Source organism: Stegodyphus dumicola, chromosome 11, assembly GCF_044657685.1.
Source record: "Stegodyphus dumicola isolate Sdum_Otavi_A_Nest chromosome 11, ASM4465768v1".
NCBI lineage: Eukaryota > Metazoa > Arthropoda > Arachnida > Araneae > Eresidae > Stegodyphus > Stegodyphus dumicola.
In genome coordinates, this window is record NC_140778.1 from 107,560,096 (window position 1) to 107,579,676 (window position 19,581).

General features: G+C 28.4%; 1 protein-coding gene across 1 annotated transcript in view; it reads left to right on the plus strand.

Annotated features, from left to right (window-relative positions):
• The window catches only part of LOC118183583 (AMP deaminase 2-like), a 71,497-nt gene that overhangs the window by 41,104 nt on the left and 10,812 nt on the right, over positions 1 to 19,581 (plus strand). Inside the window, exons 6-14 of the mRNA XM_085827060.1 lie at positions 159 to 351; positions 2,758 to 2,887; positions 5,361 to 5,492; positions 7,047 to 7,091; positions 10,329 to 10,391; positions 12,557 to 12,688; positions 13,826 to 13,989; positions 16,656 to 16,782; positions 18,389 to 18,552. Coding sequence (XP_085683186.1) covers positions 159 to 351; positions 2,758 to 2,887; positions 5,361 to 5,492; positions 7,047 to 7,091; positions 10,329 to 10,391; positions 12,557 to 12,688; positions 13,826 to 13,989; positions 16,656 to 16,782; positions 18,389 to 18,552 — 1,150 coding nt within the window. The remainder of the gene's footprint in view (positions 1 to 158; positions 352 to 2,757; positions 2,888 to 5,360; positions 5,493 to 7,046; positions 7,092 to 10,328; positions 10,392 to 12,556; positions 12,689 to 13,825; positions 13,990 to 16,655; positions 16,783 to 18,388; positions 18,553 to 19,581) is intronic.

Genomic DNA, 19,581 nt, shown 5'->3' on the forward strand with positions numbered 1-19,581 from the left:
TAGTTTTAACTTGCTGATTTTACTTTAATAAAAGCGAAATTTGATGTTATTGAAAACTCAGATTACATTATGTATGTTTATTTCAGTGAATTTTTCAAAATATTCCTGCAGATACATAACCTTTTTTTTTTTTTTTTTTTTTTTAATTTTAACTTTAGAAAAAGATCCATGGAAACGAGATTTTCCAGAAGATCTAAATTATGTTCTTAACACTGAAGATGGTGTGATCCAGGTGTATAGAACAAAAGAAGATGTGGAAGATGGCCGTCGTCTGGATTATCCATTCCCATCTTTAACCACTTTTGTTGCTGACATGAATTTTATCTGTGCAATGATAACAGATGGACCTCTGTAAGTGCTTTTTTCTTCTCGGGGCTAATAAATAGCTCTAGTGTGTGTGCTTTGTTGTATTTCCTCAGAAACATCTCATAATATTTTCAGTTTCTGCTAGCTTTTAAATGTTATATGTAATACATTGATCACAAAAGGGTAAATTGCATAATTCCTGATAAAATAATATTTTACATTTTACATGTGTATAAGTTTATGCTATGTGAAATTAAATTTATTGATCATTTGTGCAGAAATTAACATATACACTTATGTATCCACCCTTTTTATTCTACTGTTTCGATGTAAATTTTCAGGTGCAGACATTACGCAGGTTATTCAGTTTTTAAGCTCAAATGTATTTACTTTTCCACGAGAAGCCTATGCTAACTTTTGAAGGACAAATTGTGTAAAAAATACTATAAGTATTTATAATTACCCAGCAAATTAAAAAAACAAAAAGCATATGCATTCAGCGGCAATTTTTTGGCAATTATTTTTAAGCTCATTTCATGAAACAGATATCACACTTATTTTCTTTATATTCATCACATAATACTTTCTGTTGTCACATAAGCAGACAATAATACTTGCAAGTTCTTATTTTCTAGTCATTCTTTTTCTGGTGAATTGATGTTGGTTCCATTGTCTTTTTTGATATCATAATCAAGAATGTCTCATCTTCTCCACAACACTGAATCATCTTCAGTTCCATCTATCACTTCTGAGATGCTTGTTACTTTTAAATCTTTCCAAAAGATGTCCTGTCACACATCTTCCCTTGTTAACAGCACCTATGGGTTATTTCCTTCTACATCAAGTTTGCAGTGTATCCAGTCTTTTTCCTATACTTGCAATCCTCTTCCTGTAACTCCATATTGTAATTTTTCTTAAACAAAAATGATAATTGGGACATTGTGTGATTCAGTTTTTTTTACTTGTATTTCTCAAGTGAAAACTAGTAAGTTATTTATGTGAAGTATTTTGCTGAAAATCGAGTTGTGGACATTACATAAGCATATGGTATTAGTATTAGAAATGTAATATATTTCAGTGCTTGTATGTTATGTGGATGTGGTATTTAAGGTAAGTGCCAAAATTGACAATAACTGATCTATAAATATGTTTTTCCTCCAAACTGTATCCTTAACCTTCAGTAAATAGTATATAAATAATAATAAATTATTCTTTCCCAGATCTTGATTTTGCGGTGTATAAAATAAATAGCTACAGATCCAGTGATAATGATTTCAAACAGTATGGCAGACAAATGTTATCTTAAAAAGCTTCGTGTGTCTCTTGTTTGAAGTTATATTGTTAGGCAGTAGCCATCAGACATTTATCTTAAAAGACACTGCTGGTTAATTTGCTCAACCAAAATAACCTGCGATTGGCTCATACTCTTAAGCAAAGTTAAGTACTCTTAAGTAAAGTTAGCTTGGCACGTACTCTTAAGCCTATTTTCAGATAATGCTAAGAAACTACTTCATATTTCTGTTCATTTTGATCTAATTTTTTTATAAATGTTTTTAAAAAAACTCATGTTTCAGGGAATACATTTTTACAAATATTTATTCAGATATTTGTTATTCAGGAAACCCCTGTTGTTTGTTTGTGATGGGTATAGATGATCCAGTGATGCAAATAAGTATCCTGTAAAGCAGTGTACAAATAAAGAAATATTAATACATTTTTAGTCAGTTTCAGTGAAATATTGGGTAATTGCTAAGAAATGCAATTATGCATTTATTAACAATGCAAGCATGTATAGCATCAAGTTTCTATTGGTTCTGAAGAAAACAAGCATTCAAGGTTCACGTAAAATCTCACGTGGGTGATGCAATTGTAATATTTGTTTCATTTCAGAAACATTAGATGTTGAACACTACCAATATTCAGTCAATCAATGAACCTAGTTATTATTTTTGCTATGCCTTTATGAGTTAATTGAGAAATTATGTATTGACTGAAGCAGAATGCATCAATGTAGGAACAAATGGAGAAACAACTAATGAAAGATCCTTTCATTCAGGAGACATGAGACTACAAAATGAACTTCTTGCTATCATTCTTCGTCCATTGATTCTAATTAATTAAAGGATTTATTGAATTATATCCATGGTAAACTATGCAAGAGTTTCCCCCGTGTGTATTTTTCAGTTAATTTTTATGCTGTTTTACGATATGTTCATTTTACTGTAGCAACAAATTTAATATAACATAGATTGTATGATCTTTCTCAAACATTACTTTAGAAACAGATTTCTTTTTAAATATTTAATGAGAGAGGCTTTATAAATTATTAGGGAATAATTTTTTTCCTTTTTGCTGAATATTAAGTATTTATAGTTAATTATAATATCTGAATGTATATATACTTCTCAAGAAATAAAAATGTATTTTATGTACATATTTTTCTTTTTCTAGAAAATCTTTCTGCTACAGACGTTTGAGTTACTTATATTTAAAATATCAACTTCATGTTTTACTTAATGAAATGACAGAACTTACAGCACAAAAAGCAGTTCCGCATAGAGACTTTTATAACATAAGAAAGGTATAAATAAAATTTATTTAGTTCTTTATCTGTCATTGATTTAATTAAATGACAAAAATGTAAAATAAAATCTCTTTGAAATACTGTTACATTTCAAATAGAACAATAAATTTAAAGATTTATTTCAATCAGATTTAGTGCATCTCTTTAAAGTTAGTTTCCATAATGTTCATATTCATGTATCTATAATTTTACTGAAATTTTAAAGAAACCTCTGTAACTTAAACTGACTTTTGATAATCAAGTGATCAGACTTTATATATTAATGTAGGACATATGTAACAAATTAAAATTTTGTGAAAATTCATTTTTGTTAAAATTAAGTCTTATATTTTCAAGTAATATAAAAATCTAATCCAGTCATATATATTAGCTGGAAGTATTGTATTTCATAGCTGATGTTGTTTAAAGTTCATAGTTAATGTTTATAGATTTACAAAGACTTGTGTGGACTTTTCAATTGACTGCTAAAATTTCCTACATAAACAGCTGCATATTCAAGCCAATGGCAGTATTATTCTTATTTAAAAAACCAGGCTTAAAATTATTGTTAACTTATAATTAAAGTTAGTGAATCTAATACTTGCAAAGGCTTTAAAAAATTATCTTTTGTGAGAGAGAAAGAAATAATTAATGCATTGTTTTGTGGTCTGTTATCTACATTATGCAGTTGGTAAGAATTTTAAAGAAGAGCTCAGGTAACTTAAATGGTCATTCGTTATAGCTACAAGAACATTGTCATTGAATACAAATAGAGGGTATAAGAAAACTTTGCATTAAGCAAGAATAACAGTCATCAGAAACAATCATCATTAAATATTTGTGGAGGAAAATGGAATTTCTTTCATTGGAATGAATTTAAGTAAATTTTTATCCATTACCTTGCACTTTTCAACCATGCTTTCCAAATCTAGGTTCCTGTTGAAATTCAGTCATATAGGCTGATAAACACAGCTATACAAATGTAAAATTTAATTAGTTTTGAAAATTTAAATTTTTGTTATTGATTTAAAAGAATTTTTATCAATTTGTACTGTATAAACATACATTCTTTATTCAGAGTTAAGTGTTTCAAAATACTAAAAGATTTTTCTTTGCTAGTTCTTGTCAAAATTTTGAATATGATCTTAGTTTAATATAGCTAATATAAGCTTCCATTAACTTACATTTTCAAAGATTGTACAATGGTGCTTTATGTAACCAATACAATATTTTGAGATAGCAGTCATCCTATGAGTAGTTCATTTATGGAGCATTGTCTACCATAGGTTATTATGGGAATAATTTTAATCCATTCCAAAGCCTCATCCAAAATTGTAAAATGTTGTGAGAAAGTTCCAATGAATATTAGTTTCCTTATTTGGTAATCATAAAAAAAAAAAAAAAAAATCAGAGTTTTAGGGTTTTCTTATTTGTTGGTTATAAAAAATATTATTTACACTATGTAGGTCTATAGTCTTGTAGTTTCATGATTTAAAGTAGTTTGGCATATACCCAGTCTCAAATGCAAGACTGAACTCTCTTTTATGTTTTTGATCTTTTTTAGGAGAGGGGGGAGAGGTCTTGGTTAAAACAAAAAAATTGTCAAATGTTGTGGATAGCTTTCCACTCTTCTTCAGGGTGGTTTTAAAGAAGTGCGGGGTGAAAGGATATGCCATCTTCGTTTAATTGGTTTATTCTTGCTTAGTCGTGGCTTAGATGCTTTTTTCACATCTGAAAGTTGACTGCTGGGTACTCAGAGTTTGACCCAGGTTTCATTTCAAACAGATAGGTTACATGTCTGGTTTTCATAGTTTTCCCATGTGTAACATGAATATTAGCAAGTTTCTTTTAGAAATGCATCTCTTCCCTTTAAGTAGATGTGCTTTTCCATATTCAGCTCACCTAACACATCTAAAATTTAATGATGATAAACCCATCCATGTTCTTCCCTTCTCACCAGAAGCTTCTGTCTAGGCTTTTTCATGATCCATTTCAACTATGAATTGTAATCCTTTAATGGCTATATTAGGAACTAAATTTACTTGCACTCTCCTCTGCTACTTTTCTTTGTTCAGTTTCTGTATATATACACTATCTAAACAGAAATAAAAACAAACTTAGCTCCATATTTAACATATGAAAAAATGTATGGTATACATGTAATTCATTATATGAGGTACTTTACCATGCTGACATTCATTACATGCAATGTATTATTTATGTAATACAGCTACTTAAATAATTTTGATTAAATATTTCATACACTTTCCTTTAAATATCTAAATTTTAATTTCTTTTCTTGACTATTCAAATGCATACAGAAAAATTCTATTTTCTAATTAAAATTTTTTGGTATCTTTTAATTTATTTTATAAATTTTAACAATGATTTAAAAATTTTCATAGTATTCTAATATTTTTATTTTACAGTGTTTAAAAATGCCCGTTACTTTCACCAAAAAATAATTCAGTTTTTATTTTATGTGATGTAGGTTGATACTCATGTACATGCTGCATCTTGCATGAATCAGAAACATCTTTTGCGATTCATCAAAAGAACAATGAAAAAGTGTGCAAATGAAACAGTTTGCTTATCTAATGGAAAACCACTGACACTGCAGGAGGTAATCAATATACATATTTTCTTCTCTTATTTGTTTGTTTCAGTTTTGCACTGTAGTAACCGTTAAGTCATTAACAGTAAAATATTATTTACACTATGTAGTACACTAATTATGTAATAAATGTGGTCAATAAGACCTTTGATTGATTGAAGGAAAGATTTTGTTACATACTGCTGCTTTTAAAAATTGCAGCTTTTTAAGGATTCATCAGAATTGAATGAAATTTATTCTGCTTATGACCTGTATTGGTAACAAAAAAACTACTAAATTTACAGAGGAGTGGGAATACATTAAATGTCAAAAATCAATGTTTGCATTGTAACTTTCAGCAGTGGGATTGAATCAAGTTCTAAATACATATCTGAGGAATAGCATTCCGTTTTGCTTCTATATGAACGCAAAGCTCCGTGTTTGAAATTATCTTTATACATAAAGTATCATCTAAAATAGACTTAAATGTTTGTGCCTATAATTAGAATATTGTTTGAGATCTGCAGCTCATACCTCTTGTTTGAGGTAGCATGCGCTTCTGTAAATATATTAATATGTAAGTAATGTTATAAAATAAAACATTATTTATAGATATATTTTTATCAAATTAAAACTATATTAAATATATTTTTTATTGCCAGGCTGATTGTACCTGTTTAAAATATGTATTTGTCCATTTTCTTTCTTTCTCCACACTTAATAGTCTTGTACATACACTTAAATGTATTAAAATTACCTTTGGAAATACTAATATGTAGTATTTAAATGTTGTATAATGTTTATTCTTATCTTAAAATAAATCAAGATGCAAGTTTAAAAGAAATAATTATTTAGAATTATTTTTAATTGGATTTTTAAGAGGAGAGGAATTTGATATTTGATCTGTGAGAAGTTTATTTATTTTTGTAAATAATATACAGTAAGAAGCATGGGTGATTATATTAAATCTTCATTGATGTTAATGGTGGTAATATACTTCTTGAATGTAATATTTAAATAAAAATCATTTTCTAGATTTTCCTTTTTCTAAGCTTCTACTTCTGTGATCCTTTTTCCCTTCATATTTAATATTTTGAAATTTTAATTCTTTCTTCAATTATTCTCTTTTATTCCTTTAATTTTTGTAGAAAAATTAATGTGACCTTATTCATAGTGATTGTATTAACTAATTTTTTTGCCTGTGGAGGCATTCTGCCTGAAGCACTTCATGAATACTAGTGCTGTTAGTTCTTAAATCCAATTAATTTCCTTTTGGTGAAAGAACTGAACATATTCTTCAAGTACTGAACTCATTTTTCTGCTTAGTAATCATGTTTTCTCTTTCATTTATATAATAGAGAAGAAAGAAGTTGTGGATTTTTTGTGATTAAACATTCTATGATTCATTTTGTCATTTATCATCATTTCATTTTGTGCTGTTTGTGCATATAAAAATGACACATCTGGGCCAGAGACCCTGTTGTGTATAAAAAGATTCTAGATATGAAATCTGTTATTTTGAAATAAAAATGTATAAACTGTAAATTAAATTCAGCATTTAACTCAGTTTTCTTTATTTTGGAGTGGATGAAGTCAGATTCAACAGTGAAAGATTCTACAGCTTCTCAAGTAAGGGCTTGCATTTTCTTTAAGGAACTGCAGGATAATTTCATATTAACCATCTTGCTTTCATGCTTCCTAATTTTCAAATTTTTGTTTATCTGTGTAATATTAGACAAGTAACCATTTAATAATCTTCCAGTTTTTTATTCTCAAGATCATAGTATGTAATGATTTCTTCTGTATCTTCAAGCATAAAGCATCCAACACTTATTTTTATTGCTTTTTTCATTTTCTAGATTTAAAATTTGTAACTCATAGAAGTCTTTTTTAATTAACATTTTGTAGATTTTTGTATTTTTTATTTTTCTCTGGCATTTTAAAATTTTGTTTTGGTAATAATTTAAATAGCACTTTTAACATTTCTAGACTTAATAATTTGTCTTTTTAAAGTGTACTGCATTAAATATAGTACACTTAAAAAAGACAAATATACTTACAAATATATATAATATATGAGATTTAAAATAATATAATATGTAAGATTATATTATATATAAGACTTTAAAGACAAGCATATTAACTATATATGCTTTAAAATGAACCTGTTTCTTCCTTTTCCTGTTTCCTGAACACTTACATTAAAAGGGCTATCAAATATATATATCAGCTAAAATGTAATTTTTACTGATTTTTAACTGGTCAGCTTTTAAACACTGATGAGTATATTTGTAATATTACAGTCAACTCCCATTATAAGTAAGCTTCCATATTTTTTGCTCTAACCGTGACAATTTTGAGAAAATACTCAGACTATAAAATCTACTAGGCTAAGTACCTGTGACTGAAATAACTAAATAAAAAAGTTAACCAAAAACGTCATTGAATTTAAAGAAAATTTTAATAACTCAACTGAGCATGCTTTATTATAAAATAGTTATTAGTAATATGTATTATAAAGATTTATTTAATGCTTGTTTATAACTAGTGAATTTTTTAAAAAATTCTTTATTTTATATGGCATTGAAAAATCTACTGCAGTTTAATTCATTGTTAATTTTACAGCTTAGTTTAATTAAAGATTTTATGGTTGATTTAGCCGTTCTACATCTTTCTTCAGACCATAAAATATTCATTCTTGAGAAAACTCTTTTGAATCGTATCCATGTGCCTGGCATGCTAAAAATACATTCTATTATTTGAACAAGAATCAGACAGTGAAATATGCTTTCTTTGAAATGATTGAAAAGCTCTCTCTAATTTTCTTCACAACTTTTATTTTTTCAAATTTCATAATTAGCTGTCCAGAAAGCATTTGCAATCACTAATTCATCAAGAAGATGATCCATGTTTATTGTACTTGAAACAGTTTCATTAATTGTTTCACTTGAAGCCTCAGTTTCAGACCATGTTAATTCTCTGCTGTTTATCGAGATAAAAATTCTGCTCCACCACACCTTATTTTCTTATTATTTCATAGTTTTCATAACTGACATTAAATGATTTGTCAGTATTTCTGCAGTTCCACTGGGAACTCTCAAGTCTAAAAGTTTTACATCACAATCTAATATAAAATGTCATACAACAATTTTACAGTTTTAATTTCTTTGCTGTTAGAAGAATCTTGATACTATCACAATTTTTTTTTTTTATCTTTATGGAGCAGCTGAATTGACAGTCACACAATCACAATAACAACGACAGCTTAAACTTTGTTCTGGCTAGTCTAAACTTTGTTTCAAAGAGTTTGAAAAACCATTTAGATGAACAGTCAACTGAATGCTGGAATTGCAAATAGCAACATTAAATGCAAAAGTTTCTTTTTTTGCTGCTTTTAAGGATTCTTTGTCACAAATTGGTGCCTTTAAAATATGATTAATTGTTGCCATTACTAATGGGCTGTCATTATATTCCACACATTTTAAAAAATTTGTAATGTCCCATTTGTAATAGCCCCACCCATTTTCAGCTGCTCAAAATTCTGAAAACCAACATTTCACATTTCACTTTACTATTGCAAACGTTTTTCAAAAATGGATACTCCGTTTTTTCAGTTCATTAGTAAACATGAGTTTCTTTTTGGCATGTTGGAGATTAATTTAATGTTCAATCCAAAATAATCAAAAATGTCGACTCGTAGTTCAAACTCAATCAAGATAGGACATTAGTGGGGCCAGTGTTAAGAATTGAATTCTATAATTTTGATAATGGACATTTTTGGATTTGATATGAATTACTATCTTCAAATAGTACCGTCCATTTTGTTACTTTACAAGATGCATGGTACATTTTAATGGATAATATATCCTCCTTAATGTTAAGAATAAAAATTATATGCTATCATATAAGCTAAGTTTGAAACTTCTAAGTTTAGTGTAAATGGAACGCAAGATCTAAATTGAAGGGGAAATGTTTTAAAAAAATAAAAACACATAGGGGCAAGTCTACAGTAAGAAATGCTAATTTGGAATTTGAAGAAGTAAATTTGACGTATCTTTGGGAAAAAAAAAGAGATGGAAAGACAGGTTTAAATTCAAAATTTGTTTCTTTATTAAAAATTCTGCAAAGGACATTCTCTGTTCCTTGTGTTAATGAATTCTGAATAATTTTTCTAAAGAAGAAATTCTGATGCTTAAAGCCAATTGAAATGCACTGTTTTTATTGCAACTTATGCTGAATTAAGTTTTAATTTTGCCTAAATATGCTACATCTGTTAATACATGTATGATAGTGTACCATAAATTGATGTTTAGTATATAGCGATCAGCGGTGTTCATGGTGCTGCTTTTATAAACTGAGAAATTGCAATATTTGGTGGTGGTGTATTACACTGCATTGAAACTAAATAATGAAATACAAAAGCATGTCTTTTTTATCATAAGAATCTGTATAACACAAATTTGTAATGCACAAGCTAGTAAGGAAAAGTGTTAAGAGCTTACATTACAAGAAAAGATAACTAATGTCAAGCTTGAAAATATGGCAGCTAAGAAAATTAACTGCTGGAAAAAAATGTTTGAAGTGACAAAATGCAAATTAACAATTCTGCATACATACTCATCATCATAGAAAAACTTCCTGTTGGTGTGAAGATATAAGTATGTTAGAATATTGTTCTTCAAAAGCCCTGTATAGCTAGTGAGATAATTAAAGCATATTTTTTATATTAATGCCAGAAATGGGGGGGGGGCTAGAAAAAGAAGGCGCTGCTTAACAATATACAGAATATTAGCAAAGGAAATATTATGTTTCATGTTGTAATCAATGAAAAATTTTCATTCTAATATTAAAATCTTTATTTTTTAGGTTTTTGATTCTCTGAATTTGACAGCATATGATTTGAGTGTTGATGTATTAGATGTCCATGCTGTAAGTCATAATCCTATTTCTTTAAAACTACCTAATTTATTTTACTATTCATTAAGGAGAAGAGTTTATATACTACATGATGATGCAAATGGGGATTGCCATTTTTATACGATGAAATCTGAGTTCATGATTTAATGTATTCCGGAAAGTCCTTCGACAAGTAAAAAGTTCATAAACCAAAACTGTTCTCCCATGGAAGTTAATGTAAAATGAATTAATCCATTCTTATATCTCAGATGATTACTTGATGATTCAAACTTTGGGTAGTATTTTATTTACTCCACAACACAAAACCAATGCAAATCATTGTACCTAACACAAAAATTTATATAAACAATGTTAGATAGATAAAATAGGTGAAAAGTTAATTTATTATTTTATTGTATTTGTATGAAGCTGTTATTATTCTGATAAGGAGTCTCCTTCCATAAAAACACCAGAGGACTAACTGGCTTTCTAGCATCATATTTTATCTTTACTTTGTCTCTTGGCCTTACTCAGCTCTGCTCAAGACTTTCTGAATCGCTGTTTCAATCAAAATTTATCCAATATGATTTGTTGTCTGCATTTTAAAATGCTTCTAAAAGGAGACATGGCAGTGAAAATGTGTATGCTGTAAAACTTTCTAATGCTTTTCAGGATAATTTCATTAAATGAAAACTTTGCATCTTGCCTTCCTTTTGGAAACATTTTGTGTGTCAAAGGACTAGGATCCTCTTTTCTTCCTTCCTGTTTCTCCCAGGCATTTCCTTCCCAATCATCTTTTGTTGCTGCTTCTAACATTGTTGCAATTCTTTCTTGTTGAGCTGGCTGTTATGGTCTTTTAATAAATCCTCCATGTATTCATTGTTAACTTTCAAGCCTAAGCTGAGACACACAATGTTGTAGTTAACAAAAAGTGTCTTAAGTTTCAAAACATATTTTAAAATCACTACCTGCAGTACAATATGACATAATTTTCCTCAGGCCCAAATTCATTCTTATTGCCAGGTTTTGTTATTGAGAGTGAAGCAATGAAAAACATTAAAATGATTTAACCCTTTGAACTACTAATGGGGCATATATGTCCCACTAGAAATTTAAAAATTACTATTGTGTTAAAAAAATACTTTGAATCTCCTGAGCCTTGGGAGATCATCTTCTGATAGTTGGAAAATCAAGATGCGGCTGTGCTCGTTGTACACAAATGAATATAGAGAAAAGAACAAATATGAGTTGCTCAAAGTATAATGTTGGGTAATGTAAAGAATGCTTTACCCTGTACCATACAATGTAAAATCTATTTTGTATAATAAAGACTTCCAGAATAATAGGTGTGCATGTAGTAAGTCAATCGCTACATATGCGAGGTATGTATCCCACCATTAACTATGGCTGGGACATAGGTGTCCCAGCCTTTGGCTTGAAATTTGTTTGTCAAAAAATTCCCGACTGCTAAACCTTATTTATGACATATTTTGTTCACTTAGATAGAAAAGGGGGTAATATTTTTTAGTATATATAGTCAAAGGGTTAATGAAATTCATGAGTATTAATTCTACCTAGATTACCTCCAAATAACTTTGAAAAGCATTTGCTGCTGACTTGGCTGTTAATGACTGAAGGTGTCATTTGTCATCTTAGTTTCCCCTCCCCCTTACACAATTTTTTTATGATGAAAGAAGTTTGTGATTCAAGGTTCCACTATATTTTTAACTTATCTTGAAAGTATATTCTTTACTTTATATAAAGTTCAGTTAATATATAAATTTTAAAATATTTAATATTAAAGATCTGTTATTGTTTCTGAAGAAATGTGAAAATTTGCTTTAATAATGCAAAATGCAATTTAAATATATCCAATACAAAATCATCCAAATGCAGAGACATCAAACTTTCTCAAGTCTTAAATCTTATTAATAAATGCTTTTAATTCAAAACATGTCAACCTTCTTTTGCATCACTCTGTATTTTTCATACTAGGCGTATTTCTGAATATTTTATCTGATTATAATGGTATCTTTTTTTAAGTTTGTCAAAGTAGTGAACTATATATTTTAACACAATTTGAAAATTTTAATGTATCCTGGAGCATCAATTTTTCAAAACTGCATTGAATATGTAACTTATAATTTTTTTTTGTTTACCTCTTTCTTGAATAAATTGTATTTAACTTTTATTTATAGGATCGAAATACTTTTCATAGGTTTGATAAATTTAATGCAAAATACAATCCAATTGGTGAAAGTAGACTTCGCGAAATTTTCTTGAAAACGGATAATTTTGTGGAAGGAAAGTATTTTGCTCATATATTAAAGGTAAGGATTATTTTTCTCATCATAATCACTTCTTTTTATGAATGAGATAAATGTTCAGTGTGTAATATAAAATAATAGAGTATAATATTACCTTTAAATGTGTAGCACTTGTTAATGCATTTCGGAGGAATCAACATTTTTTAGAAGCTATTATATTCAACTCAAATTTCTAAAAGCTATTTATGAAGTTGTAATGAAAATTACTGCTAATAAGCTAACTGTTAATAAGATTCCAAATATCGGTATTTTGTTTAGGTTTGAATTCTTGAAATTATTTTCATTTGATCAGTAAAAGATCTGAAAAATATTTTATTGAAATACTTGAATTTAGATGTGTAAAACTGATGTATATTTATTATATAATTATTCCATTAGAATAACATCATTAAAACCTGATAAACTATTAAAGAAATCAGTTACAGAATATACTTTCAAGATAATGTATCTATATCATGTGCTTTCTCTTTAATATGCTTGTTAATTCTGAAGACAAATATGCTATTAAAATAAGTATGTTATTATTGTGAATATGTGTATAGAATGTAGTACTATATCTTCTTGAAATTGCTTGAATATTCAGTAAAAATATTTGCTGTATCATATTTTATAAAACTCTTTCACTGAGTCTGTTTTTCATTATTATTATTTCAAAGTTTATTTGAGATTTACAAATATTTCTGTTACTAAGTCTCATCGTAAAATTCAAAATAAAAACCCTGATTTAAAAAAAAAAACTGTGTTTTTCAACATATTGTAGAGGGAAGATGGTCAAAAGAAATATTTTTTAACATTCCAAATTGTTTGGGGAAAATCAGCTAGAAAAATATAGAACTTTTCTAAATGCTAAAAATTTTAAAACTGTTAATAATGGAGGGAAAATAAAAATACTGCTTATTAACTAAAAAATATATGCTTCTGTAAAAATTTATATCTTTATAACAATGCATACATTTCCTTTACTGCATTTAAATACTATACTTCAGATTTATAATGCTAGCAATAGGTGATAATAGTAAGAAATACTTCTAAAATTGTGTTCATTTGGTTTTAAACTTGAAGAATGTTGATAAGAATTAAAATTTTTATGTAATTTTAAATACATCTATTATATTAAAAAAGTTTATTTTTTTTTTTTAGGAAGTGATGAGTGATTTGGAAGAAAGCAAGTACCAAAATGCTGAATTACGTCTTTCTATATATGGCCGAAAACGAGATGAGTGGGATCGACTAGCTCAGTGGGCTGTCAAACATAATGTATTTTCAAATAATAATCGATGGGTTATTCAAATTCCTCGTCTTTAGTAAGATGAAATGCCTTCTTCTTTAAAGAAACTGAATAGTTATTACAAAATCCTTAATAACATATGCATAAAACTTGATTGTAGAAAATAAGCATATTAGATTGTAGAAGATTTATACATGCATAAATTAAATTATATTAATTGTGAACAGGCATAAGTTAGTATGAATAAATAAAGCAAATAGATGTTAGAATTTTCATTCTGTATTCATAGATTATGCGGTATCTAGTATTTAACTGATTTTATAAATAATGTAATTCTGTTGTGACTGAAAAGACAAGATAAAATTAATTGTAAACTAACTTATCTAAATAAAGTAGGCTACCTGCATGAACTAGATATTTTTTATAGTGCATGATTTCATAAGGATTTATTTCATAATGTATTTGAAGTTTGATTTGTATACAGGATGTGCCAAAAATGTGTAAAATTCTAACATCTGCTTTTCCAGTTTATTGATACTAATGTATCCACAAATAAAGTCATTTGATAAAGAAAAACATATTTTAAAGTTCCAGAGACCTTATATATACATTAAATTAAAACTGCTATGTGTTTGAGGATATAATACCATTTTTTGCTTCACATTTGCAGTGAATGCTCAAAATGATGGGTCCCCATCATCCAGACATTTCTGAGTGCATTCTGTTATTGCTTGAATACTGTTGACCAAAGTTTGCTCTTGGATTGCTGTATGGGTCTTAACATTTTTGTCCCTAAATTTGATCAGTATAACTAGCTTATTGTGATGTACTTTATCCTTAGGGTCTCCACGGGTAATAATCTAGTGGTGTTGAAACTGGAGAATCTTGAGAAAACTCAATGAAAACTATTCATTCTGTCCACCTATCCTGGTAAATTCTGATAGAGATGCATTCAGACATGTTGTTGGTTAGGTGAAAGAACTTCATTTTGGTGATTAAAAACCATTCCATAATGACAAAAACTCGCATTTCCAAAGTATGCATATGCCAAGCAAAATGGCTTTATGAAGTGTGTTCATGTACATTTATCCTGTAAGATTACCTTCAAAAGCAAAAAGTTCATTTAGCCTTTTAGATGACAGTGCACAGTAGGTATTGATTTCCAGTACTTTGACAGCTTTTTTGCACAGTAAATGTAATGATATTTTATAACTTAGTACTCATAATTATATCTTGATGACAGTTCCATTAAGTTGATAGTGTGCGTGCATCATTTGGCCAAATCACTTTACCCACAAATCCCAGATCATTTTGCACCATGTTTTGAAATCATTTGTAAAACTGTAAATCTATCAGGATCATCATAGTTCGATTTTTTAATTCTTGAATGAACACTTTCCATTAAGTTTCCTTAATAAATGTTAATTAATACATACTTATTTTACTTAACATATCTGTCAGCCAGTTTTTGTCCAATAGTTTCGAGATGAACGTGTAAACTCTTTCATCACTGTAGCTGAAGAAGCTTGTGCAAGGCCTCCCTGATGTGCCTTTGCACTCATCACACACTGTATCTGAATTTGAATTTATCACATATTCAAGCAGTAAGTCATGAAGAAGAGTTAAAATGATACTCTCATTTCTGTAGTAGAAACTCCTATACATTCACATATTTTCAGTATATTTTCTGTAGCTTGGTATTTTTTAAAGGTCAGTTATGATTCTGCTTTGTTAATTTAGTGCCACCTGCTGTGTGTTGATGCTAGCATTCAAGTACATATAGTGTCTCTGTTGAGCAAACATCCCACTACACATTGCTACTGTATTTCACTCCCTATTCTGAATAATAATTATGTGTTAAATTGTATATAATTTTTCTGATGCACTGTATATTAACTAGTTTTTCTTCAATTAGCTTAAGTTAAGATTTAGTATAATTGTTTTTCATAATGCTTTTTCTTTTGTTGTTTTTTCAAGAGAAGGATTTTTATATTATAGGAAGTTTTTATAATATTGTAGGAAGTTTTTATGTTATAGGAAGGTGTTCAAATATTGCTTGCTTAAAACAAATGAAAAGTAGAAATACATCTTGTTGAACACTTAATTTTTAAAGCTATTCATAACTTTACAAGAGGAAACAAAACTAGTTAACTGATTTCCTGAAACTCGTGCAGAAATCTCATATTTTTAAACGTTGAGCGTGGCGCCGAATTAGCTGTCCTTTCCGTTCAGCTGGCAGTGAGCTAAGCTGTATTTTTGTTTAGAATGTTTCAATACATTTCATTAAAACTAAATTTGATCACATTTCATTGAGACTATATTTATTTTTTAACTTTAATGCTGTTGCTCCAATGGACCGATGCCAGCCAAACGAAAATTCCAGTGCCAGTCCCCAAAGACCGACCGCTCGCCACACGGAAAGTTCACTGCCGGTCCCCAGGGACTGCCGCTGCACTCAACGTGTTAAAGAATGACATAGTAAATTATACATGTCGTATATTAAAATGTCAAAGAAAGACTACTTCTAGTGTTGCAAACGTTTTCTTGTACAACTTTTTTTGCATTGTTTATAATTTACAATAAACTATTAATCAAAGGGGGAAAATTATGTTTTTTGAACCCAATATAAACATGTTCCTGAATATAATAGCTCATTCATTAAAATAATTTTATTATTATTGTGGCCTTGAATTATAACATTTTCTGAAAAAAAATTTAATACATTTTTCTCTGTCTTTTTAGCGATGTTTACAAATCTAACAATTTAGTTTCAAATTTTCAAGAAATACTTGAAAATATCTTCATGCCTCTCTTTGAAGTGACCAACAACCCAAGTAGTCATCCTGAGCTTTACATGTTTTTAAAATATGTAAGTTAACACTGTAGTAGTATACTATAATGAATGTATTTGATTGTGAAATACAAAAGTAGTACAAAACTATTATAGTAAAACTATCTTTAATTAAATATTATGCTGTGTTAGGGAAAAAAATCACATAAGGCATATAACAATAGTTTAATATAAATTTAAAAAAATTATAAATACTGTATTTGTGAAATAGTAGGATTTTTATCATACAGATATTTATTAGTTTTTGGTTTTGAATTTGGCAATGCCTGATTCATCAGTGTTTCTTTGTATTATATTTTGTATTGAAATTAAAGTTTGGAAGATTTTGCCACTAAAAGATGAGTTTTCATTTTATAAGCCTTCTCTGGTAGATCTTACTATACTGAATTTTGTACAGGAGTAAAAAAAAAAAAAAAAAGACTAAAGAAACTTTTTACTGTTTATGTTCAATACAAATTAGTCTGAAACTAAGTTTGACAAATTTTCATAATATTAAGTGCATATATAAATATATGAAAAATCATCTTGGCTGAAGGAATTTAAATTTGGTATTCTTCTCTTATCGAGACCTGATTCAGAAATGTATGTATGCACATGTATATGTATATGGGTATATGTGTGTATATATGTTACCGTGAAAGAGTGAAATTGGAGAATGTCGACTTTCACCAGAGAATGTCAACATTCACCAAATACGTCGGTGAAAGATCGAATATTTCTTTACATTCTTGTACATTCGGACCCTCACCGGTGTATGTCGACAATCACAGATATGCTCTGGTTTAGGTCGAAAAGAGAGGAGTATATGTAAATGCTGTCATTGCAAAAGGAAGGGTTCTACAAAAAAAAAAAAAAAAAAAATGCAGTTGTAAAAGCAAGGGCCTCTTGTGCAATTCAAAGTGTCATAATAGTTTAAGATGTTGCAATAAATAAGATTTGAATCACATAATTTGGTAAGTTTATAACTTGTATTATTTTCCTTTCTCATTTTGAATGTACTGTGTGTTTTAAGTTCTTATATTCTTAAATTCATATTCTGAGTCTCAAGTGCATTTTTTCGTGAATGAATTACGGAGAAGGAAATATAATATTCTTGTATGTTCAACATTCACCATTAGTACATGGTGAATGTCAGCATTCACCGGTGTAAGTCAGAAATAAGAGTATTTGGAAAATATTTCGGACATACACCAAGCAACTATGTGAATGTTGACATTTACCAGTGAAAGTCGACATTCTCCAGATTTCGGTGTTTCACCGTAACATATACACATACTATATATGTATGTACAGAATATACACATGCATACATGAGCACATGCATTTATAAATACATGTATGTATACATACATTTCTGAATCTGGTTCTGATAACAGAAGAGTACCTTAAATTTTCTTATCTAAAGCGGCTTTAAATAAATTAAAAATTTTTGTTTTGAAAAATTATTTTATTATTTGCATTGCTTCTGTTTCATTTTTTATTATTTATTCAAAACTAGGCACAATATTATACTTTACCATAATGAGATTTAATGTACTTATTTCATAATTTGGTTATTTTTTAAAATTATATTAAAGTTATTAAAAATTGAATTCTTATTTATATTATTTAATTGTTAATTTAGGTAACTGGATTTGATTCAGTTGATGATGAATCAAAACCTGAAAATCCAATGTTTGATAAAGATGTAACTCTTCCTGCTCAGTGGAAAGAAGAAGAGAATCCACCGTACAACTATTATTTATATTATATGTATGCTAACATGTGTGTTCTCAATTGTTTCCGAAGGTAATGATTATAATATTGCTTATATCTTCAGTATTAATTCAATTTTTTAATGTTTTAATATTTCAGTTAAATGATTTTAGTTTTGGATAATAAATTAACTTCAGTTAAATAAAAAACTATTTCTGAAAATCTGAGTAAAAATGTTTTGAGATATTGAAATCATATTTTTTAAAGTAAGATCTTTGAGTCCTATGCTTGATTTTTTTTTTTTTTTTTTTTTTTATGTTTAACTTTTTTGATATGTATACTTTTAACAAATATTAAATTATTTGATTTTTATTAAATTTTATATTAATTTGCATGTATATGTATTTGTATATATGTTACCGTGAAAGACCGAAATTGGAGAATGTCTACTTTCACCGGAGAATATCAACATTCACCAAATACGTCGGTGAAAGATCGAATATTGCACTACATTCTTGTATATTCGGACCCTCACCGGTGTATGTTGACAGTCGCAGATATGCTCTGGTGAAAGTCGAAAAGAGAGGTCATAAAGTGCCATAATAGTTTAAGTTGTTTCAATAAATAAGATTTGAATGACATAATTTAGTAAGTTTTTTATTACTGTTATTTTATTTTCTCATTTAGAACGTTTTTAACTTCTATTATTTTCCTTTCTCATTTTGAATGTATTGTGTGTTTTAGGTTCTCATGTTCTTAAGTTCTTATTTCAAGTGCGTTTATTCACAACTGAATTACGGTGAAGAAAATATAATATTGTTATATGTTCAACATTCACCATTAGTACATGGTGAATGTCGACATTGACCGGTTGTCAGAAATAAGAGTATTTGGAAAATATTTCGGACATACACCAAGAGATGTGAATGTTGACATTCACCGGTGAAAGTCGACATTCTCCAGAATTCGGTGTTTCACCGTAACATATACATATAGAGAGAGAAAGAGAAATGTATATATAAATTTTTACCATGAAAATTTAAATTGATGTTGGTAAGTAATGTATTAAACTTGCAAATATGAGTAGGCATGGTTGTTTAAAAATAAGAGTAAAAAGACTAA